General features: G+C 39.8%; 1 protein-coding gene across 2 annotated transcripts in view; it reads left to right on the top strand.

Annotated features, from left to right (window-relative positions):
* Window positions 1–24,429, top strand: part of atp7a (ATPase copper transporting alpha) — a 44,959-nt gene that overhangs the window by 2,136 nt on the left and 18,394 nt on the right. Inside the window, exons 1-11 of one of the 2 annotated variants that reach the window (XM_017711544.2) lie at window positions 1,697–1,803; window positions 1,944–2,071; window positions 13,516–13,993; window positions 14,912–15,640; window positions 16,251–16,469; window positions 17,992–18,155; window positions 18,269–18,430; window positions 18,699–18,775; window positions 19,831–20,053; window positions 20,398–20,631; window positions 23,526–23,620. In XM_017711544.2, coding sequence (XP_017567033.1) covers window positions 1,952–2,071; window positions 13,516–13,993; window positions 14,912–15,640; window positions 16,251–16,469; window positions 17,992–18,155; window positions 18,269–18,430; window positions 18,699–18,775; window positions 19,831–20,053; window positions 20,398–20,631; window positions 23,526–23,620 — 2,501 coding nt within the window. In that variant the 5' untranslated portion in view covers window positions 1,697–1,803; window positions 1,944–1,951. Of the gene's footprint in view, window positions 1–1,696; window positions 1,804–1,943; window positions 2,072–13,515; window positions 13,994–14,911; window positions 15,641–16,250; window positions 16,470–17,991; window positions 18,156–18,268; window positions 18,431–18,698; window positions 18,776–19,830; window positions 20,054–20,397; window positions 20,632–23,525; window positions 23,621–24,429 lie in introns of those variants that run through there. The other variant, XM_017711543.2, reaches the window with a different exon arrangement.

Here is a 24,429-nt window from a genome sequence, read left to right as displayed (position 1 = left end):
AGGCTTTAGCCAGTTTTAGTGATCTGTCAGTCATACAGGGCTGTACTGAGTTAACATGCCAGGTCTGTTTGTGGGCTGAATAAGAGATTTACACAAGATTATTGTCCCTGTATGGTCATGAGGCTGTTGGAAGATGGGATCATGCTTATTACTCAGTTAATCTGTTCACCTCCCCTGTCCTCACATGCGTTATTTTATTATTCCTCACTACACAAAGCAGAATTATTCTTAATTTTCTGGTCCTCCTGTTAAGTGCAGAGAGGCCTGGTTCTAGGTTTCAATCCTGTTGTTGTAGTAATATTTACTCACTGTTGTCTGTTCACATGGCTTCACTGTAGCTGCTTGACAGAACAATAGAGGTCTCACGATTTCTCGGTGGAGCAAGAAATGTGTTGCACAGTCATATTAGAATGGTCAGATGTTTTCTTAAAAAAATGAGTTATCAGCTTCTGATAGATGTTTAGATTTGATAGGTCATTTAAAAAGACAGATATATTGATCTTTATTCACTGTTGAAAAACAAGGTAAGGTCATTGCAGCTCTAAGAAGGACAAACTAGGAGGGAAAAAAAAAAAGAAAATAAGATAAATGAGGCCAGAGATCTAAAGATAAACGCTATGAGAGAGGATATACAGACATGGCAAAATCAAATAATACTGGCTGATTCAAAAGATTCATCCGATTTCAAAATGATTTATTTCAGTTGTAAATCTTCACAGAACAGTGCAGTAAACTGTAAAAGGTTTAAATGAGCATGAAGTTTGTGTAATTTTACAAGCGCTCATTATGAACCTCATCCAGCTGCACAGACATCAGTGCCATAGTCAGACTCGTCCCATACTCCATTGAGCATGCCGGGTGTCACTGCACTCATAGTGTGGTTTCGGGGATCATCCTGATTTGTGGAACCACCGACGAACACTCTGAGCTGTTGGAGCTTCACTGCCAACGAAAATCCTGCTGCACGGTTACGCCGGATTCACTCTTATTGAAGTGGAGAACGCAGAACGCTTTCTGCTCAGGGGTCTCATCTCCTCTCAGACTGAAGGGAGCCGTCTTCCACTGACCATCAGGAACACTATGACCCCCTCTCTCAATTGGAATGTGATTGGTTCCTAGACGCCCACAGTTGGAAAAATATGGTGCTTTGAAATCAGAGAAATCTTTTGGAATCCCCCTCTAAGTAGTGCAGTATGAAAAATATCTGTCTTTGAGATTTGAAACGTTTACTGTACTCTGAGCGAGCAGGCTGTGTAGGTGATGCTGTGCTAAAATGTCTTTTATTAATTTTATTGCATGAGTAGCTCCTGCATTTCTCAGTAACACTGATACACACAGGTTTGGTTCAGATATTTATATCTACATTTCAGAAATGCTTGTTTGGCCAGCAGCATCAACTTCGACAGATATGTACATGAGAGATATCTGCCTTGGTCCACAGTTCCCATATCAGTACATCTCTAGTAGCATTGTGTATATTAAATGATGGACTCGCTTACAGCAAGAAACAGTGGCTGATGGACACCCCCATTTATATGTCTTCATATACCATGTAGTGCTATTATATAATTTTTACTACTAGTCCTACTTTTTTATTTTTCCTGTGAAATATTTCAAAATCTCTGATGGCTAAACCTGCTTTCTATTGTTTTTTTTTTAAGTCTGTTTGTACTGGCAGTGACAGCCTTACAGCCTGACAGTTAATGGGAATGGGCCACAGTGAGGACTTTTCTAGAGTGAATCAACTGTTTGATTGCATTATCAGTGTTTATCTTCAGTGATGAAAGGCTGTGGAAACCCAGCGTACGTGAGCTCTTTCACCCATGGCTAATATTTGCTTTGCAAAGTCACACGAGAGCTGTTTGTATGCAGTGACTGTTGCTTGTTATCTGTTTAACCATAAGCTTTTCCCTGCTCCCCTCATTTCATCTGTGTCCATTCAGAGTAAATCATGACTCAGAGGGGCGGCCTGTGCTCGGTGGTCCTGCCGGTGGAGGGGATGACATGCGGCTCCTGCGTCCAGACCATAGAGCAGCGGGTTGGGGGGCTGCCGGGTGTTCTCCATATAGAGGTAAAGAAGAATTGCTGAATAACCTTAAACTGTACATATATCTAGGGTTCGGTGTGGTTTTTCAGTTATGAGGTCATGATTGAAACCTTTTTATTTTTTGGCATATTTTACATATTAAAAATGCCCTGATTCTACAGAACCCTGATTACATCCTACTCACACATGCCTGTAGCAAAATAAACCCCACAGTATTTTTGGTCTCTTTTAAATGTGGATGTGTGGATATCGTAAGCCCCACCCTTCCCCTCCCCACCCACTTTATTTTTCATAGGATGCAGCCAGGTGCACAGCTTTGGTCATTGATTGTATTTTCCACAAAATATAGAAAATAAGAGCAACTCAGCCAGACCGACAGGCATTTCGGCCCAATTTTAAATATTAACACACTGTTGGAATGGAAGTGAAATTGTATTGAAATCTTTATGCCTTTACTTTTTAATAGGATCAGACTGTGAGAGGCTTTACAGCTCCAAGTTGTGGAGATAGAGTTGGTCTAAAATCGTGTAACTCCTTTTTTCTTTTATATAGCACTGTTTGAAAACACTGTCTTTCTTACATTAATTTAATCTTTCACTGTGAATAGAGCAATGGAAATGGTCCAAAGGTTTTCAGAAATAAAACTTGATGTATATAAAATATAAGAGTGTTTTTCCTCATATAAAGTTACCCCTTCAAAGACCCGAGGTTCTGTTACAACCACAACAAAGAGATTCAAATCATGAGAGGCCAGTCAAGTATCTGATTACTGGAATTGAAAATCTTGATTATCCTGTTTCTCGATGCAGGAAACATGAGAATAGTCCAGTTCATCTTCTGTTTTAAACGAAGTATGTGCTTAGGCTATATGTTTACTCTCAGATATCCTAAAATAATCTGCGCAAGTGCTAAACAGAAGATCTCGGAGTTACGTGGCTTTCTCTGCCTTTGGGTGTCAATCACTGCACAGTTATAGTTAGGCAGTTGGACGGGTGCCCAGCATGTAAACATTTAACTAGAGCTCACACACTCTTCACATAGAGATCTCCATACAATAGGACAGAAAGGAAGACAAGTAGAAGCGTGCGCTGTATTGTCTTTATGTTAGGTGCTCATTTTGCTAGATTTACTTTCAATTGCTCGAAAGAACGTGACGAAGGAGAGAACTGCCAGACAGTCGTATTGGAGAGACTACAATCCTGTTTCAGTGCTGCTGGATTTCAGTTGCATGTGACTTGTTTGTGGTGAGTCTGGAGCTGCTGAGAGGGATTTTTTCTGCACAAAGCTGAAACTGTGTAACAGTAAACCATGTTTAGTCTGAATTTGTATGTAATAACAGGGTTCACAGGCAAAAATGTCCCCTTACTCAATTTTGTTGTCCCTTAGAACATGTAAAGTCGTATACAAAAGTTTGAACGCCCCCAGTTTTCTTGATTTTCTAAGCGAAACGAGGTTAATTCGACTTCATTCTGCTCTGATATTACAGCACGAGTTCTGTTTATTCGCTGGATCTCACATGATGGAAAAAATAAAAGGATGCATAAAATGTGCAATAACTTTTGCACAGGCTGTATTTTATGTTTCATTTCTTTTTCTCCAATATGTTAAATTCACTAAGTAAACATTTATTGCGTATTAAACGTGTACAACTGTGTGTGCTACCAGAATACATTGAATGCAATAATATCACTGTTGGAACAAAACATTGTATCTCCAAAATTGTGGCTTTACAGGAGAAGCAGAAACATACTTCAGTTTTAATGTAAGGCAGTGGAACCAGATATTTTTGAGCCCTTTTTTTGTTGGTCCATTTATCATGAAATATGCAAATAACAGGCATTTTCAAATTATGTGAAAAACTGAAAAATGGAGATATTTTTTTTGAGTTTTTTTCATGAAAGCAGTGACATGAATTACTGTCCCAAATTCTCCTTTTTTCCCCTGAGAAATGGAACGATCGCTGCATCTATATGCTTCTTCATTAGTAAATGTTCAGTTTTCTGAGTATTTGAACTTTGTGAAGTCTTGGGTTTGTGTACAGTGCATCCGGAAAGTATTCACAGCGCTTCACTTTTTCCACATTTTGTTTTGTTACAGCCTTATTCCAAATTTAATTATATTAATCTTTTTCCTCAAAATTCTACACAAAATACCCCATTGTGACCATGTGAAAAAAGTTTTCTCGAGAGTTTTGAAAATGTATTAAAATTAAAAAACAAAGAAATCATATTTACATAAGTATTCACAGCCTTTGCCATGAAGCTCAAAATTGAGCTCAGGTGCATCCTGTTTCCACTGATCATCCTTGAGATGTTTCTACAGCTTAAATGGAGTCCACCTGTGGTTGATTGGACATGATTTGGAAAGGCACACACCTGTCTATATAAGGTCCCACAGTTGACTGCATGTCAGAGCGCAAACACCAAGCATGAAGTCAAAGGAATTGTCTGTAGACCTCCGAGACAAAATTGTCTCGAGGCACAAATCTGGGGAAGGATACAGAAAAATTACTGCTGCGTTGAAGGTCCCAATGAGCACAGTGGCCTCCATCATTCGTAAATGGAAGAAGTTCGGAACCACCAGGACTCTTCCTAGAGCTGGCCGGCCGTCTAAATTGAGCGATCGGGGGAGAAGGGCCTTGGTCAGGGAGGTGACCAAGAACCCAATGATCACTCTGTCAGAGCTCCAGCGTTCCTCCGTGGAGAGAGGAGAACCTTGCAGAAGGACAACCATCTCTGCAGCAATCCACCAATCAGGCCTGTATGGCAGAGTGGCCAGGCGAAAGCCACTCCTTAGTAAAAGGCACAAGGCAGCCCGTCTGGAATTTGCAAAAAGGCACCTGAAGGACTCTCAGACCATGAGAAACAAAATTCTCTGGTCTGATGAGACAAAGATTGAACTCTTTGGTGTGAATGCCAGGCGTCATGTTTGGAGGAAACCAGGCACTGCTCATCACGAGGCCAATACCATCCCTACAGTCAAGCATGGTGGTGGCAGCATCATGCTATGGGGATGTTTCTCAGCAGCAGGAACTGGCAGACTAGTCAGGATAGAGGGAAAGATGAATGCCGCAATGTACAGAGACATCCTGGATAAAAACCTGCTCCAGAGCGCTCTTGACCTCAGACTGGGGCGACGGTTCATTTTTCAGCAGGACAACGATCCGAAGCACACAGCCAAGATCTCAAAGCAGTGGCTTCAGGACCACTCTGTGAATGTCCTGGAGTGGCCCAGCCAGAGCCCAGACTTGAATCCGATTGAACATCTCTGGAGAGATCTGAAAATGGCTGTGCACAGACGTCTCCCATCCAACCTGATGGAGCTTCAGAGGTACTGCAAAGAAGAATGGGCAAAACTGCCTAAAGATAGGTGTGCCAAGCTTGTGGCATCATATTCAAAAAGACTTGAGGCTGTAGTTGCTGCCAAAGGTGGTTCTACAAAGTATTAAGCAAAGGCTGTGAATACTTATGTAAATATGATTTCTTTGTTTTTTAATTTTAATAAATTTTCAAAACTCTCGAGAAAACGTTTTTCACATGGTCACAATGGGGTATTTTGTGTAGAATTTAGAGGAAAAAGATTAATTTAATTCAATTTGGAATAAGGCTGTAACAAAACAAAATGTGGAAAAAGTGAAGCGCTGTGAATACTTTCCGGATGCACTGTATAAAATGCTGCTGAATGTTACTCAGTGGGGTTGAAATGGTAACTAATGAACTAACGGTAAATACTAAAACACCTTACTTCCTTTTTTTTCCCATTTTGATCTAGTTTATATTACAGTTTCGTTCAACTTTATCTATGCCTGTCTGTTTTTATTGGTCTGTCTAAAGCTGTCCTGTGGCACAATATAAATCAAGTAGCGTAGTATTTACTCTCTCGCGATAGAAAAAAGAAGTTATGATTGAATGAAAGCTGCTGTTCTGGTATGCCTGGTTTGTCTGAGTTGTTGAATGAAACCTGTTTTCCTTGATTTTTGCCTGATCTCATATCTGTGTGGATCCATGTGTTGTCCTTTCTGAGATGATTAGTCTATTATTATGAACAATGTTGGGTAATTAAAACATATTATTCAACTTTGCCAAAATATTTATGTATTTAATGAGGCCATGAAATGTAGACCAGGCAACATCAAGCATAGCTGATGAGAAGTTTCATTCAAGTGTGCAGATGCAGCCAAAGTAACATCTAGGGAGGTAATAGTGTACAATATGTTGTACTGTATCAACCTTTATCACAGCGTATCGTATTGACTCGCTGTATTGAGGCTAGAGCATTAGATTGGGACACTAAAGAGAACAACTTTTTTCTTCGTATTTCTATTATTTTGAATGATTTTGTAATGTTTTAGAGTGTTGGGGAAAAAATGGATGCAGTAACGCACATTTGTAAAGCACTTTAAACCTAATTATTAGCCACTCCTTATTTTTGCTGTATCGAAAAATGTATTTAATTGAGAGATCTATATATGGTATTGAATCGCTATACCATTTATTTCTTCAGCTCTGAGTTACAACCTTTTCGTGGCAGTAGACCGGTATTATGCAGGGTGTGGTGTTGATTTGCATAATGATTGTCATTACTAGGGATGCATTAATACTATTTTTTTCAGGCCAGGTAAGAGGACAAGTACATGGTTTTTCAAGTGCTCATCGATACAGATACCATAATGAGTAACCCAGTCAGATTTTGGTAGCTGTGATTAGTGCATTATACCTTAACATTAACCTCAAACCATTAAAATCTAGCTTTTTTTAAAATGAAGTGTATTGGCTAGCTACATCACGTTAGTTACCTTGAATCAAGTAGCGTTGCGGTAAAGAAGAACGTGTTTTGTTCCTGAAAGGTAGTGTTGATCTCGGTGTCTCTTTCAACAACAGTCTGTATAGCAGTAACAGCAGGAATTACAACTGAGAAGCTACCTTGTCGAGTTTTATGTCTTGTTGGAGTCTTTTGTTTGGCCGGTTGTGTAGTTGAATGAGTCTCTAAATCCAGGCTTACACTGTGCAACTTAAAAAAATTTCTTTGGTGACTCACTTGAATAGACTCCACAAATAAATCGGGTACTGACAAAGCCTGCGATTTATATTCTCACTTAGGCTGTATGAAAACACTCGGAATGATTGACATGTGAAACCCTTGTAGGCAGTTCTGTCTATGAACAGTAAGGCTTCTTCATTCGACACAGTTCACTGCACATCTGAGTACCGAGCAGAAGCACTGAGGACCTGTGTTACGGCAGCTTTGCTGACTATAGTTGGAAAAAGTGCAGTTTTCTAATTACAAGAGCTGTGGTTTGTGTTATATAACACTATCAGCACTGGCTGTGTTTACATGCAAAGATTTTTGCCAATCCAATTGAATACATTCTGATCATAGATGAAGACTGAGATGTTTATATTGCTCACTCTACTCAACAATCTGATGAAAACCTCTGTTTACATGCGCACTAGTAAGTAATCAGACCCAAAATGATGCACATGCGTAGAGAACCACTTAATGTAGACGTACCCGTGACAACAAGCATCACGTGAGTCCAGAGTAAGATGAGCAGCAGTGAGCAGTGCTTGTGTTTTTAATTACATTAAAATAATGTCAGTCTCAGGAAAATGTCCTTCAAATGTTCTTGTTAAAAGAAGGCCGAGAGCAAGACATCATGTTCTGAGACACATAAGCTGGACCTCCATTCCACCGCCGTCTTTGAAAGATCAGAGCATGAACTTCGTCTCCTCTGCAGACCAGTTTCTGCTTTGCCATGTTGAACGATATAATTTCACTGCGCGTGCAGAACGTACTTACACGTTCTGATTGGGAATGTAATCGGATTCAGGCATTTACGTGGTTATTATTCTTCTGTTTAACAGATAATTTACAGGATTACCCACCTCGTTCAATCGGATAGAAATTGTATTCCGATTGGCCTCAATTAGATTAGTCTGTTTCGGTTGAGGTGTTTACATGGAAGTGTTCTATTCTGATTCAGCTGTTAGTCGGATTGTTCACAGATTATTAGGCTGCATGTAAACGTGGCTACTGCTGTAAATTGGAAGAAAATGTAACTAATAACACAGAGCTTGTATGCTGCCTGTAGACCAGCTAGACCAGTCAGAAGCAATAAACCACCCATGTTCTTTATATGTGCCATCTCAACCATCACAACTTGCTGGCTCATTCAGCTTCAATAAAAGTGGTTATTCTGGTCTTCTTGGGCAAAAAAACAAGGCTGGTAATGAAGATGTAGAAGATTTTGGCATTTAACTGCATTTATTGCAATCGCAATATTGGCCGGACAAATCACAAATAGATATTTTCCCCAAATCGTTCAGCCATAGGTGGTGATGTACATGGATAATACAACACATGCTCTTTACTGCCTATTTTACAACAACAGTTAAAAAAAATCATTGTATTGCCAAACAACCTAGGCATAATATGGAGTTTAGTGCAACAAATGTCTTTTATTTTTCTGTTCTTCTATTTCTGTTTTCATTCTGTTTTGTTAACCTGTGTGTGCCCACCTGTATTGGGGAAGTGGGTTTGATTGCTTGTGTGTGTTTAGAAATGGGCTAAAATTGCCAAGACAGACTGTTTTAAAGTGACAAACAACTTTTCATTCTTTCACGGCATCAGCAACTCCTCGCTGTGTGAGCAGACCCTTGATCCCTTGGGTCACAAGGTATCAGGTGGTGAATAAATGTGGGTTTTTTTTTTTTTATACACATACGAGTATGACTAAATGAGGACGGTGTACCAGTAGGGGAATCAATGCATCCCTAATGATTACACTAACAATTGACTGTAATTAAATAATGGGAAGTTTGAACAGTTGAAATGGATTCTTGGTGACCGTGTGTGAAACCTTTGGCCATTTAAACAAAGTACTGAGCTGTTTGGGATGTTTTGTTTTATCTTGTAAACATGCAAAGCTTATCGCAAGGTGCAGGCTAAAAATATCACAAAGAAAAACAAGATACCGTCACACAGGCCTAATGCTCTCAAAGTAGTTTAATGCCCTGCACACATGCTGTATAATGCCAGATGCTCTGGGAGTGTTAAGCTGGTTCCTTGCTTTTCTTCGTGTGGATTGTGTATCTCACCAAACATGCACAAGTCCTTATTGTATTTTGTGAAAAAAAGCATATTTAGTACATTTGTTTTTTGCAGGCGCTTTGTAAAATTACACTTGTGTGCAGAACTTCATGTGCAACAGCCTCAATAAATAACTTCACAATCTGTGCGCAGTAAATTTAGTTTTTCCTCTGTCATAAAGAATCTTATCAAAGGTGGGGATTGTAAACTACTGTAAGTTAAGTCAAACCACAGATAGTTTCCAGGAATCCAGTGATGAGTGCGGTACTGGGAATCATGGGTCTATATGGGCAGCCTAAGAGCAGTAAAGAGTCAAAATGGGATTTACTGGTGTTGTTCCCCGAGGGACTGTCATATAAATGAGGGAAGCCATTCATCTGTATGGCTCAGAGATACGACCAAATTGTTCTTAATTTGTTCTGCCCTTTTCCTTTATTGTTCTGTTCCCCCTGCAGGCCCAGGTCAGACAAGCAGATAATGTAATTACGTCAGCGTTAGAGACGAGGCTTTGCTCTTATGAACGTGCGTAAGTGAGCTTTGCCCTTTTGCGAGGCTGGAGCTGGCCGTCACTGCTGGTCAATAACGTCACATGTCAAATACCATTATTGCCTTTTAAGAGCAGTAGGACTTCCTTTGTTAGACATAAACGTCAGCTACAGCCTGTAGTTATTTTTGCTATGCAGGTCTTAGTGTTGAAACTAAAGTCAGAAAGTCACTGGGCTTCATTCACCAACCGTTCTTAAGCAGAAATTTCTTCGTAAAAGCCACTTATGCGGAAGACATTCACCAATGTTTTCTTGTCCGAGATTTGTTCCTATCTAAGAACAGAATCCACACACCGGAATCCACAGTGCAGGTGTGAGCAGTTCTGTGGTTGGTTAAAGAGCACGTCGTTAATCTGATGTGCTTTTTTAAGGACCTTTCTCAAGAATAAATTTAAGAAAAACTGCAGTAAGATGTTGTTTAATAAGGCCCATATGTTTATTCCGTAGCTCTAAACAAGCCGTTTTTGTTTCTGTGCTCTTAAGAACTTTAAGAATTTTTGTAAAAGATCTCTGTTCTGATAAGGTGCTCTGTAGTCTGTCGTTTGGTTAGTAGTCCAGGCGGAAACATTCCTTATTAATGTCTGTGTAAGTGGGCAGACCCAAACTGCTGCAACATGAAAAGGAAGACATATGAAATTGATTTTCAAACAGTGAAATTGAAAAAAAGCTTATTTTCCAAATATGGATTGTGGAGTAAATGGTATGTTTTTGTAGCTTTTGTGTTCACATACTACAGTCCCAGTTACTAAATGATGGGATGCTGTGTAAAATGTAAATAAATGTAAACAAAAGCTGTAGTGCAGTCATTTGCAAATCTCACAGACCCATATTTTATTCACAATACAACACAGAACACTTATCAGATGTTGAAAGTGAGACATTTTACCATTTCATGAAAAAATATTAGTGCATTTAGAACTCGATGGCAGCAACGCATCTTAGAAAAGTTGGGACAGATCTGTGTCTAACATTGTGTAGCATCCCGTCTTCGTTTAACAGCAGTCTGTAAACATCTGGGACGTGAGGAGACCAGTTGCTGCAGTTTTGGGAGAGGAATGTTGTCCCTTTGTTGTCTGATTCTAGGATTCTAGCTGCGCAACAGTCTTGGGTCTTCTTTGGGTCTTCTTTTTCCTTTCATAATGTGCCAAATGTTGTCTATTGGTGAAAGGTCTGAACTGCAGGCGAGCCAGTTCAGCATACGGACTCTTCTTCTGGAAAGCCGTGCTATTGTGATGCATGCAGTGTGTGGTTAGCATTGTCTTTCTGAAATATGCAAGGCCTTCCCTGAAAAAGGCGCTGGCTGGATGGGAGCATTGTTCTAAAACCTCTATATACTGTTCAGCATTGAAAGTGCCTTTCCAGATGAGTTAGCTGCCCTCTCCTTAGGCACTAATGCAAACCCACACCATCAGAGATACAGGCTTTAGATGTAATTTAGATATGTTACGTTAGATATCTCAGGTTACAGGTATTATTAGAGGGCTTGAAAAAGTGCTCTGTTGTTATCTCTCATACTTCTTCTTATTCTTCTTCCACACTTTTCTGCGATTAATACAGCCCGCACTGCTTAAAGTACAGACTCCGTTCAAACTGCGTTTTGAAGGTCTCGGCGCTGTGACTTGTGCTGTGTATGCACAGAAAACTGCCTCATGTAAATTTCTCAAAATCAGAATCTGCTTATTTCAAGATTTTCTCTGTGTTTAACTCGTCATAACTCAGACATTTTCTTCTCAATACAGACAACAGTGCACCAAAACAATCCTTATAGGGTCTTATCTCACACCATCTATCCGGTTAAGTGATAGAGTAAACATTTCCCAAGTTATGACTGTTTGTTCAGAGGGTGCAAATCAGACTCAAACAAGGCTTCTCCACTAAGAGCTGCATAATAAGAGTGACAGTTAATTTGAATGACCCCCCCACCCCCCACCAAACACACACACACACACACACACACACACACACACACACACAGATACCCAGACACATACCTAAGGAGGTGTTGTTCACCTACACACAAACACACACACACTTGCAGCTCTTTTGAAACTCTCTTGCAGTTCCTTCAGGAAATGCACATCTAGTTTATATTTATTCTTCCTGTTACATTGTTTACACCCTTATTACTAAAACAGTACTGTGTTTGTGTCTGCTACTGGTTGCTAAATTTCCTTCGGGATCAATAAACTATCTATCTATTTTGTTTTTTAACTGTGCACTGTTAACAAGATGGATCGTCCCTCTCCTCTTGAGTCCGAGGATGTCGATATCTTACGTTTTTCATGCACACAGCTGCCAGTGTCGATACATGAATGTTAAATGTTGATATTGCAATTAGCATTAAGGAGTAGTGATCATCTCTGTAGGATTAAAAATGCAGTAAAATGACTGAAAAATATGAGATTTTAACACACTAGCCCTGCGTCACCCAAACATTCTGGTCTTCTGGAGTAAAATACATATGCCATCAAATATCAGTCTGAAATATTGATCAGATTTAAAAGTCTATGCGATGCCGATAATTTTTTTTAAAGCAGTTATATGTGTGATCTCCATATCATTGTGCATTCTTGTTTAATTTTTTTTTTTTTTTTGCGGGGGGCTTTAAATGTTTTGGCCAGTAAAAACACTATATAACATGTATTTCAAAAGTTATTAATAACTTGGTTGTAAGAGCACAGATTGGCTTTGCATGGATTTGTTAAGTCTCATAAACAGCACAACTGATTCAATTTAATAAAGGATTGATTAGATAAACTCTGTATTGGATGGTTACTGTTAATACTGGACTTCCTGGAGGAGAGAGTTGGAAATGACTAAGCGAAGACAAACAGGCAAATCACAATGTAAATGTTTGCTGACTTTGGCACATGGTTAGAAATAAAGGTTCTGTGCAGGTACATTTTTCATTCATCAAGGTACAAACAGTGTAAATGTTCCCTCAAAGGCACCGCAGTGGTTTTAAGGTCTAATTGTGAACCTTAAGTACGTTTTTCCAGGTGAAAAGTACAGATTTGTACCTTTTTTATAACCAATTATTTTAAAACAGAACAATAAAATAAAAGCCTGGAGATGTGATGGTGTATGGAGTCAGTACAGCTTAGAGAATATAATTTTAATGGATTCTGGTACAGTTATGGTTCCTGACTGAAGGTACTTAGATGTACTCTTAAGGGTTCCACTCCAGTGACAAGAGGGGTACTGCCCCAGTGACCTTTGTTTCAGAGAGTGTATGTCAAGATGAGTTTTGGTGCTGCCTGTTACTTGAAGAAAGTTGCACAGTGTTCATCATAGGCTGATGTTTTGTTGTTTTGAAAGTTTGAAAGAACAAAATAATATTTTTTTTTAAATGTGTGCATTTAATCAGTGTTCTGGAAAAACGGATCATTCCTACTATGTACATGAGAAAACATTGCGATGTAGTTTATTTCAGCAGACATAACATAGCATCTTATCGCCTGACAGGCAAGCGTTCAGCAACAGTGAAGAGAAGTCCTAGTCTCCATTGAGGTATAATAGCATGACTAACTTAACTGAACTTAACTGTTCCTTCCTTTTTCTTTTCTTTTCTTTTCTTTTTTTTTTTAAAAAAACATGCTGACTTGTTGCTTTGTCTCACATGCAACCCTGTGCTGGTGGGTCAGGTGACTCTCAGTGAATCACAAGTTCTGAGTGTGTGAGGCAGTTTGCTGAGTTCAGTGCATGTGCAGGACTGATATGTGAAAGCAGTTTTGCACAGTTATGGTTCAACCCTGGTTGCAGGGTCATCGCTGCTCTTTTGTTGGGTATCTTTGATATATGACTACATCTTGTTCTTCTTGTGTTGTACTGCAGGTTTCTTTGGAAAAGAAGAGTGCGACAGTGATATTTGACCAAGCCCATCAGAACCCAGAATCTTTAGCAGATGCCATTGAAGACATGGGCTTTGAGTCAATCGCAGCAAATGCTTCTCCAGCCACGCCAGTTCCAACAGAAACCCGGGTGTATCCCACAGCTGGCTGTAGCCCAGACACCCAGCAGAAGGCTGTCGCTCAGCTGGCCAAGCTCAAGGGTGTGCTGGAGACCCAGGACAGTGTCGAGGGCAACGGCCTGGCTGTGAAGTTTGTTCCAGCGCTGGTGAGTCCGGAGCAGGTCCGGGAGGCATTGAGTCCCCTAAAGTCAGAGCCTGCGAGTACCGCAGAGCGGGCGGTGCGCCGTGGCTCCGGCAGTATGGAGGTGGTGAAGATGCGCATTGAGGGAATGGTCTGCCTCTCCTGCACCACAACCATCGAGGGCAAGATCGGGAAGTTAAAGGGAGTGAAGAAGATTAAAGGTGGTGCTGTGCTTTCTGTTAGTAGCTGTATTAGATTTAGTGTTCCCTGATTTGTCCAAGAGCTGTTTATGATCTATAATCCTGAGCTTATCCTGCCCCGGAGCAGGTTAAACATGCAGCATGAGTTCACCTGTGTGATCCGCTGGTGTGAGGCAGAAAATCTAGAGTTAGATTAAACTAAGTTTAAATTTGACTGAGTAGACCATAAATCCTGCTTTGTTAGACAGGCTTTTGGTGTGTTAGATCAAGGAAAATGCCAAAATATGCATGAATGGCAGCTGTTCTTTTAGCTCTTTTGGCAGAACACTTCTTTTTCTGTACTAATATTGAGACTGAAACCCTGGGTAATGGCTGATGCAGATACCAAGAGATTGTCTGTAAAAACTTCTTCCCTTTAAAACACATTGCTACACCACAGAAAGAAGTGCAAAGCTATCATCACACAATGAAAGAATTATCACAAGATTGGATTAGGTTTTTTATTTATTTATTATTGTTTTTAACCCTCTGATATTGTATCCAGCTATTTTATCAGCTCCTCTTACTGTATAGCTGCACTTTGTAGTTCTACAGTTACAGACTGTAGTCCATCTGTTTCTCTGAAACTTTGTTAGCCCCCTATTACCCTGTTCTTCAGTGGTCAGGACCCCCATTGACCCCCACAGAGCAGGTACTGTTTGGGTGGTGGATCTTTCTCAGCACCGCAGTAACACTGATGTGGTGGTGGTGGTGTGTTAGTGTGTGTTATGCTGGTCAGAGTGGATCAGGCCTGATTGGTGTATACTCATCAGTGTCGATATGCCATCTTCACTTTTGACCAGTGTATACGTCTATTTACATTCTAGTTTCTTGTCAAGAATAACGTGAACTGTGTATTTACAGTTGTATATAACTGTATAACTGTGTATTTGTTTACAGTTGGTCTTGAGTCTCAGGAAGCCACGGTGCTGTACCTGCCTTACCTCATCTCAGTAGAGGAGGTTGTGAACCAGATCGGCATGGCAGGCTTCAAGGCCTTTGTGAAATCCAAGCCACGTCAGCTGCAGCTCACTGCTGTGGAGCGCCTGCTAAACGCCTCTCATCAGACTAGTCCCAGTTCACCTGAGGAGAGGGCCACTGAACAGCCCACAGACACCACCACTACCACCTTAATGGACATTAAAGGAATGCACTGCAACTCATGTGTGGTGAATATCCAGGACAACATAGGAAAGGTGCCAGGGGTCAGCTCAGTGCAGGTCTCTTTGGAGAAAGGACAGGCTGTAATCCGGCACAACCCAAATTTGGTTATGGTGACAGAGCTTCAGAAGGCCATTGAGGCCTTGCCTCCAGGGAAATTTAAAGCCCAGTTAACTTCCCAAGATGCTGTTTTTTCCGCTTCTCCCTCAGAACTGTCTGTAGTCTCGTCTTCAGAGCCTAACTTCCTGCAGCCACTGTCATCCGTAGTGCAGATCCACATAGAGGGCATGACCTGTAATTCCTGTGTTCAAGCCATTGAAGGCACCATGTCTCAGAAAAAAGGCGTGAGATGTGTGCAGGTGTCCCTGGCTAACCACCAGGGTACGTTTGAGTATGACCCGTTGGTGACCACACCTGAAGAACTGCGAGGAACCATTGAGGAAATGGGTTTTGATGCTTTTCTGCCTGGTGAGCTGCTATATGAAGTTTTATTGTCAAATTTTAAACCACAAGGGCCATTTTTCCATATGAAGGTAAAGGATGGATGGAAGGATTGAAATAATTGTGGCTTGAAGCCACTCATTTGTTCAGAAACAAACGAGACACCTTGAAATTCTCTCATTGGATGAAGGCCCCACTCATAACACTGTCTGATTGTGTAGAAAATTAAGTGAAATTTAAAGTCATCCTGATTCTGATCTGATTTTTTTTTTTTAGCAACCAACTCTTTAAGTTGACTGTCATCAAAGAGAGAGTTCTGTAACAAAGTTTCACGCAGCAGCCCCTTAGAATTTCTTGGTTGAATTATCTGTATGCGTTAATACTGCTCTGTCATTTGATGAATGGATGGATGGGTAGAAGGTAGTTATCTATAGATGGGCGGGTAGATATCTATAGATGCTTGGGTAGATAAATATCTATAAATGGGTGGTGACATCTTCTTGCTTCTAAAATGGGACGTTTGGGTGCCCCAGTAGCAGAAGCACACATAATATAATTACACATTGTGGATCTAAACATACGTTATATTGAATCTAAACACACTTTTTCTTTGATTTCTTTCATGTGTGGTGAATAGAGACAAATTCGCTGCTTCCAGTAGCAGTGAAAAGTCCTCTGTCTGTTTGGAGCTCACCCTTGCCCCCTGTACTGTCTACCATAAAGGAGAAGGAAGTGGAGAGTGACTCAGAGTCAGGAACAGGCTCGTGTGTTTTGTCCAAATGCTTCATCCAGATCGGGGGCATGACCTGCGCCTCTTGTGTGGCCAACATCGAGAGGAACCTTAAAAATGAACCTGGTGAGCTCTGCATGATTTAGAGCTACAGAGTTATGTTCTTGCAAAGAAGGGCAAAGAACTTAAACACTGACCAACACGTTATAGCAGACAAACAAATCTACATATGCGTTGTAGGACCTACTTAGCGTAATGCAGATAATTTCAATGTAATGGATTTCCACCAGCTTTGGTTCATTGGTAGCTGCTTTGGCAGAGTAAGAGTGTTACTGTAAAGCACAGCTAAGCAAAGATTAATATGGTACAAAATGACCGTTTTTGGGAACCATATTTAAATAATTAAGTGGGTTGAAAAATCTAAATTACTGTTCTGTGTTTTATCTTATTATTATTTATATTCTACACTCAAAAAAAATCAAGGCTACTTCTCTTACAGCTTTTAAACTAGGACCAATGTTTTTTGCAGGATCATAAATCCATTTTTAGTGTTTCGACTTGGGGTGCGCGTACAGTGTTTGTTGAAATATGACAGCCTTTTAGCACCTTAGCAACCACCTGGAATACCATAGTATGAAGGTGTGGCCTAGCAGCACCTTAATACCCACCTGAAATAACGATGTAACATGTTTGCTACCACCTAAATGCTACTGTGCAGCACTCTTAACAACTAGCTAGAATACCATAGCAACCTCATAGCAACTACCGGAGACTACGACCCTTGAAGATCTGTCTTTATTAAGTGTGTACGTTAGCAAAAGCGTTGTTCTAAGTTTTAAGAGGGAAAACGGAACCTAGTAAGAATTTGTGATCTGCCTTTAGGCGAGTTGGACCAATCGGAGGAAACCAAACCTCCATGTGTTGTGACATCACGACCACAACTTACTGGCAGTCTCGCACACTGCCCTTCAGGCAGCAAGCTTCAAGCCAAAAAAGGGGGATGTTCTGGTCTTCTTGACCCAAAGAAATCAGGCCCGAATCTCAATTTAAAGAAAATTGCCATTTAAATTAGCTGCAATGCTAGCCGGAAAAATCACAGTTTAGATATTTTCCACAGATCGTTCAGCCCTGTTATTAGCTGGCTTTGTCAAGGTAGCTTAAAGTTTGTTCACGTGAGCGCTCATTCTAGTTATAACTGTGATACAACTCTCGATTATTGTAGTGATGATGAAAGTCAGTTGTGCTCCATAACAACATTTTTTGGTTTGAGTGAAAGAAAATGCCTGTGTAGCGCATATCAGTGTATTTGACAAGCAAGCTTACACTACATTAGTAACTCCATAGGAGACCTTGTGGTTGGGATAGTGTAGTGGGTAACATCTCTGCCTTCCACACTGTAGACTGCGGTTCAATCCCCACCTGGGCAAACACCCTACACTATACCAATAAGAGTCATTGGGCAAGACTCCTAACACTGCCTCGGCCTGCCTATGTAAAATGATCAAATTGTAAGTCGCTCTGGATAAGAGCGTCAGCAAAATGCCGTAAATGTAAAATGTATAATGAGACCTGCAGCGTGGACAGTTAACTAGTACAGTATAACAGTTGATGATTAATGTAGTATTAAAGAGATGTGATTCTTCTGAAGGCATCCACTCGGTGTTGGTGGCACTCATGGCTGGTAAAGCAGAGGTGCGCTACAATTCTTCTGTCATTGACCCTCTGAGGATTGCAGAGTGTGTCAAAGAGCTGGGCTTTACTTCCACTGTTATGGAGGATTACGATGGCTCTGATGGCTCTCTGGAGCTTGTGGTTTGTATCTTTTTTTTTTTTTTTTTTTTTTTTGCTTGTTTCATTATTCAAAGGAGATTGGCGAGGCTTTACGACTGGGTATGGTCTGAAGGATCTGTGACTTTGCCCAACAGGTCAGAGGGATGACCTGTGCCTCCTGCGTCCACAAAATAGAGTCTAACCTGGTGAAGCAGAAGGGCATTGTCTATGTCTCTGTGGCCCTGGCAACTAATAAAGCCCATGTTAAATATGACCCAGAGGTGACGGGCCCTCGGGTCATAATCGGATTAATAGAGGTGAGGCTTTGGGGTTTAGCAACTTGTTAAATATGTGACTTGTGCCCAGAGGGTTTTTACATAGACATGGAACCGTTTGAAAGCATCTTGAGCTTGAAATAAGTGCTTTTCTAGGATCCATTAATGCGGTTATGTTTACCAAAAAAACCTATTTGTCCTGTTCCAATTAAGTGATAAACTGTACCAACTCCAAAATCCCCAAAATCCATTAGCTTTGGTATACTTTTTTCCTCTTTGTGTTAATAAAAGGTGCTTTTTTTGTTGACAGAATTTGGGTTTTGAAGCTTCCTTGGTGAAGAAAGATCGCTCAGGAAGTCATTTGGATCACAGTAGAGAAATAGAGCAGTAAGTAAACGGGTCATTTCCAATAAGTGCCGAATTTTTTTTTCCTCAGGTTAATTCTGTTGATTTAAACTGAGATCAATATGATTGCATGTGTATTTGTTTTGGATTGCAAGAACAGGAAATTCTCAGAGCAAATTCCTGAACATCCAAATGTCCGTTCTTGCTCAATGTTTGGGTAAAGATGGGATTAGCCGAGTGCACAGTGGTATCCGATATTGACAGTTGGACTGGATTTGGCTGAAACATCATGGCAACAGTTGTTGATGTGAACACTTCTGTCTCTTTAAACAGGCACTCGCATGTATATTTGTCACCACGGGAACTAAACTTTAAATAAGACCAGCTAGTGTTTACACTAGTTTGTGTCAAAATGTAATGACTAATGTATTAATAGAAATGTGCAAAATGACAGTAAAATCTTATGTTAATTTACATTGAAAGTATTTCTTAAAAACCTGAAAAGAAATCTCTCCTCTTCAAAACTGCTAAATTATGATTTCCTTACTGTGGTGGTGATGGAAAATGGGTCTCGATTTCTATAATGCATATATATATATTTTTTTTCTTCTTCTATTCAAATTACCAGTGACCACATGTCCTCTGAGGTTTGTGTAGTAGTTTTGTGTAACATTTGTATGTAATGGCGATAATGATGAAGTAGTGGTAAATCTAAAGTTTGTAGTTTTTTCCTTACAGCACCCTGACTGCATGAGGCTGTGTATTTGGAACCATTTTATATATCAGCTTGATGTGAGGAAGCTTTTAGAGGCTCGACGCTCTTTAGATGTGTGGTTCATATCTCCACCCCTGTGAATGATTTTTCTCTACAACAGACCATGTCACAACAGACTACTCTGAATGACTTTATTTACATTTTAACCGTTTAATTATGCAGAAATTTTGAAAAATCAGTGGAATTCCCTTTTACCAATAAGGCAATGGTAGGTCTAGTAATCACTAAGCATCGTATCTCACTGCCTTCCACACTGTAGAAGGCTGCTGTTCTTATGTGTTTGTGCATGTATTCATTGCTTGTGGTCTCTTTTTCCACATAGATGGAAGAAGTCCTTCTTGATTAGCCTGGTGTTCTGTGTTCCTGTTATGGGCATGATGGTCTACATGATGGTGGTGGACCACACAGTTCAAGTGTCACACCATCACAACTTCACATCAGAAGACCTACAGAGGTACCACTCCCACATGTTCCTGGAGAGACAGCTTCTCCCTGGTCTGTCCATCATGAACCTGCTCTCCTTCCTCTTCTGTGTGCCTGTCCAGGTAAAAAGAACAAATATTCTTAACTTTTAGTTATGGTAATATACAAAAGTCTCAGGCAGCCATTTGATGCATTTTTTTTTTTTATTTTATTGAATGATGGTTTGAGTAGATAAACTGGGTATTGGGTGCTAATTTGAGGAGAGATTTGGAAATAGTTAAGCTAATGTGCACAAATTAAATCACAATGCATTGTTATTATCTTAAGATGATATGATTTCTATTTTGTGCATCACAGTGTTATTCCTGATGCAAGCTTTATAGCGTTTGATGAGTGAGTTCAGCACAATTAATGCAGTCGTGATTGTCCAAAAGTTTAAAGTTTACTCTTCTTCCCTTCTTTGCAGTTTATTGGCGGCCGTTACTTCTACACCCAGGCATACAAAGCTCTAAAGCACTGGACCGCCAACATGGATGTTTTAATAGTCCTGGCCACTTCCATAGCATTCGCTTACTCTGTGGTCATTCTGTTGGTTGCCATGATAGAGAAAGCAAAGCTTAACCCCATCACCTTCTTTGATACACCACCAATGCTCTTTGTGTTCATCTCACTAGGCAGGTGGCTGGAGCAAATAGCCAAGGTACAGTCCCTTAACATGTGATGGTATTATCACTGTTCAATGTATTGTTATTCAGACAGAGGTAATGTAGAGAAGCACTTTTGGAGATCAGAACATCCTTCCAAAGGTACTTGGTAATGTCTTAGTCACAAGTCATTTTGCCATTATGAATGTTACAGGTAGCAAACCTAACCAAACCCAGGGCTGTAACTAGGATCGAAATTTTGTGAGGTCAGTTTTGCAGAGCCTTACTACATCACAAGGTCATTAAATTAACCAAATAGCCAAGTATGTGTGTTACACCAACCGACAGTTTCTCTCTTGTTTTTTTATTTTTCCAAATTATTGCTTATTTGTTTAACCATCCGTAAGTATGTACCTTTTGCTTTGACTTATTCATTTCCCTTTCCTCCAGTCTTTCAGCCACTGCTTTATCTCTTCCAAACACTCCATTTACTTAATTTTATTTCATTAACGATTTATCTATTTATTTGCCCATTTGCAAGCCACATTTTGGAAAATTTGGGACATTTTGTAACTGCAGTAACAACAAGAATTTGTTAATTTTCTTGAACCTTTATTTAACTGACACAAGTATAAAGAAAAGGTTTTTAAATGTTTTCCCTGACAAGCTCTATTGTATTGTATTATAACATATGAAAGTCACTGATGCTGAGGGAAGTGATGCATGCCCGTACCAACAAATGTTGGGTTTTGCACCTTCTGCTGATAAAGTCTGGATGGTCCCTTTTCTCTTTGGCATGCAGAGCTTGACATCCATTTTTCTCAAAATCATGCTGAAACATGGACTCATATGACCACAGCACACATTTCTACTGTCTTTTCTACTGTCTTTTCTCATCTTAAGATGAGCTCAGGCCCAGAAAACTCAGCAAAGTTTCTGCATTGAATTGACATGTGGCTCTCTCCTTGCGTTATACAGTTTCAGGTTGCATTTCTTGATGCAGGCTGTGTTAAGTGACAGTGGTTTTCTGAAGTAATCCCAAGCCCATGTGGCTATATTTAACAAAGTAACATGATGAAAACATAATAGCGTAATGTTTAAAGCAGTTTTCTAGATATGTGATGTCATATTTATTTTTTCAAATATCTGACCAGTTGGAACAGAGAAAAAACGAATCAGTAGTGCTACATTTTTAAAAATATTGTCAGAACCTGTTAACACAATGATTTTTATTCAATATTTGCCAAACTGTGTTAAACTAAATCTGATTAAATGGGACCAATTTTACACTCTTTATAATGAAACATGCAGTAGGTCATTGTTCTATAAGTACTGATATACATGGAATGTTTAGAGAAGCATGTTTTTTATCATGACATAATTTGTCCTGCATTTTCATATTGCCCAGTCCTACTTTTCACAGTGTTATGTATGGTAGATGGTAGAAAATCCTAATTTCTTTGCTATCTTGCATTGAGAAATGTTCTTTTTGAACCGGTTGACAATTCTTTCACAAAGTTTGCTATGAAGTGATGAGCCAATGACTCATCTTTGCTTGCAAAGACTGAGCCAATCCTGATACCCTCACCTCAGAATTTTTCCCTCTTATTTTCTCCCATCCCAACAGTTGTAGGCATCAAATTCCAAATTGGTTTATATTTACAAAATACAGTTGAGCTGGTCAGGGGAATCATTTAGAATGTTTTTTTGTACTTTTGTCAGTTAAATGAAGGTGCAAGAGCATTTTACAAAAACTCCCATCTTTTAACAGAAATGAGTTTAGTATTTTCAGCTTGTTCATCTGTGCATACTAAAATCAGTTGTTCTTACATCTCTTTGTCTCTATTGGCCTCTTCTTGCTGTGTTCTCACAAATTGCTGAAAAAGCATACATTAAAAATACTTTGTTGAAGTTTGTCTCTACCATACCCCAGCTAGTGAGAAGGAAGATGGTCAAACACTTAACCAAACATAATCCAGTCGGATTTACCTGCTGATTTCTGAATTGCATTACATGATACTGTACCATCAATATGCTAGTTAACAGTGAACTTTCTCATGTAGTATCTGTTGAGTAGGTGACACAATACAGCTTTGAACTGCTATTATTTTCTAATCTAATCGATAATGCAGTCAACTACAGAGCCTGCAGCCTAAACTGAGCATCTGCTGGAACTAGACTAAAGCAAGGGTTGCATTTTACAGTCATAATACAGATAAATATAAAACAGCTATGATAAAACATAAGAGTTTATCAGGGTAATAAACAGATTATGTGTGCTGAATACTTGTAATGTTCCATCTCAAGAAGTCAAAGTTGGTCTAGGTAGCGTTGGTGTAGCCTTTCAGAAAAACACAGCGGACTGTGATGTCTATGGCTGAACCACAGCTGCTTTGCGGTCAGCTGAGACCGTCACAGCTGATTGTGTAGTTTTACTTATGCTCGTTACGAATATGACAAGTGGCAACAACAAACCGAAGCCAATTGTGGACAACAAAGGTTTCTAAGCAGTGATTGGAGGGTTGAGAGAATAAGACGGAGCATGGCTTATAATATAATATGATTGGCTAGAACACAGTTACAGCACTCACTGAAAACAAATAAGATTATCATCTTAAAAATGTGGTTGAATAAATAAGATTTTCCCATTTGACTGGATAAGCCTGTAAGGGCTTTGCCTCTGGGTAGGCATTTATCAGAATGGCTCTGCTTCCACCTTAAATCTTATGAATGGAGATATTTTTGGGGGGAAAAAAGACTTATTGCAACTACAGAGGTTGGGACCTCTGCGTCCTCATAGCTAGTTACAGCCATGCTTGTATCAGAGATTTTACAGTGGTTCATTAACACTAAACTTTGTGAATTAATGCGACATTTTCATAGCTATGTTGATATGCTCTCACAAATTATTAATAATGTTTCTTTGGTGTTCCTATCCTTTGCCCCACAGAGTAAGACATCAGAGGCTTTGTCCAAGCTGATGTCCTTACAGGCGACTGAGGCTACTGTGGTCACGCTGGATAAAGATACAATGATGGTGTTGAGGTAGGTTACAATTTTGTCTGGTTTCTGCTCTCAGCTGTTTACTCCAAACGCACTACACAATACTGTGCAGTGTTACTGCTAACTGTTCTTATACACGATTACTGATACCAAGATTTACACAGATCATTCACATATCCTAGTCTGTTATATGAACAGTTTGGCAAAAATTTGGTTATTTTGATTTATTATATCTGGTGTCCAAATTTAGCTTCTTTAGTTTAGAACTGGAGCTGCTGGGCCAGAATTGCTAACAGTAGAAGTCATTCACCCAAACTCTTTTCGTACGTACATGCCCAAAACATCTCTTAACCTGCTCAAACCACATTCAGGTTTTAATTTAAGACAAGTGTGTGGTTTAGGACACAGTATGACTCCCTGTGAGCAATAAAAATGTCAGAATTCCCAACACAGTCGCAGCGTGGAGTAACACAGCTGGAGATGCTAAGCAAGTGTACTCAGAAAATCAGTAAAATGTCATTACAAATCTGAGGACCACATTTTCTGCATAAATGTGCCTCAACCACATGTGTATGAACCTGAATATACACACGAAAAAATGCATCATTTGGATTTTGAGCCACCTGCACCTTCTTTGGTGACTATTTCAGCATGTATTTGGGGAAGAGGTTTTGGTGACTGTTGAAGTTTTTTGACACAGTTAGCTCCGGTTCCAAACTATAGAAGCAACATTTGGCACCAGAGAAGTCCTGGCTGTAGGACTGCATTTGGGATAAGTGGAAATTCCTGTAAATTTGCGTTTTCTCCAAGCTGTTCCCTTAAGAAGGCAAAAGATTACCTGTCTATGTCTC

This window comes from Pygocentrus nattereri, chromosome 11 (genome assembly GCF_015220715.1).
Source record: "Pygocentrus nattereri isolate fPygNat1 chromosome 11, fPygNat1.pri, whole genome shotgun sequence".
Taxonomy (NCBI): Eukaryota; Metazoa; Chordata; class Actinopteri; order Characiformes; family Serrasalmidae; genus Pygocentrus; species Pygocentrus nattereri.
Note: the sequence above shows the minus strand (reverse complement) of the source record. Positions and strands in the feature narration are given on the sequence as shown.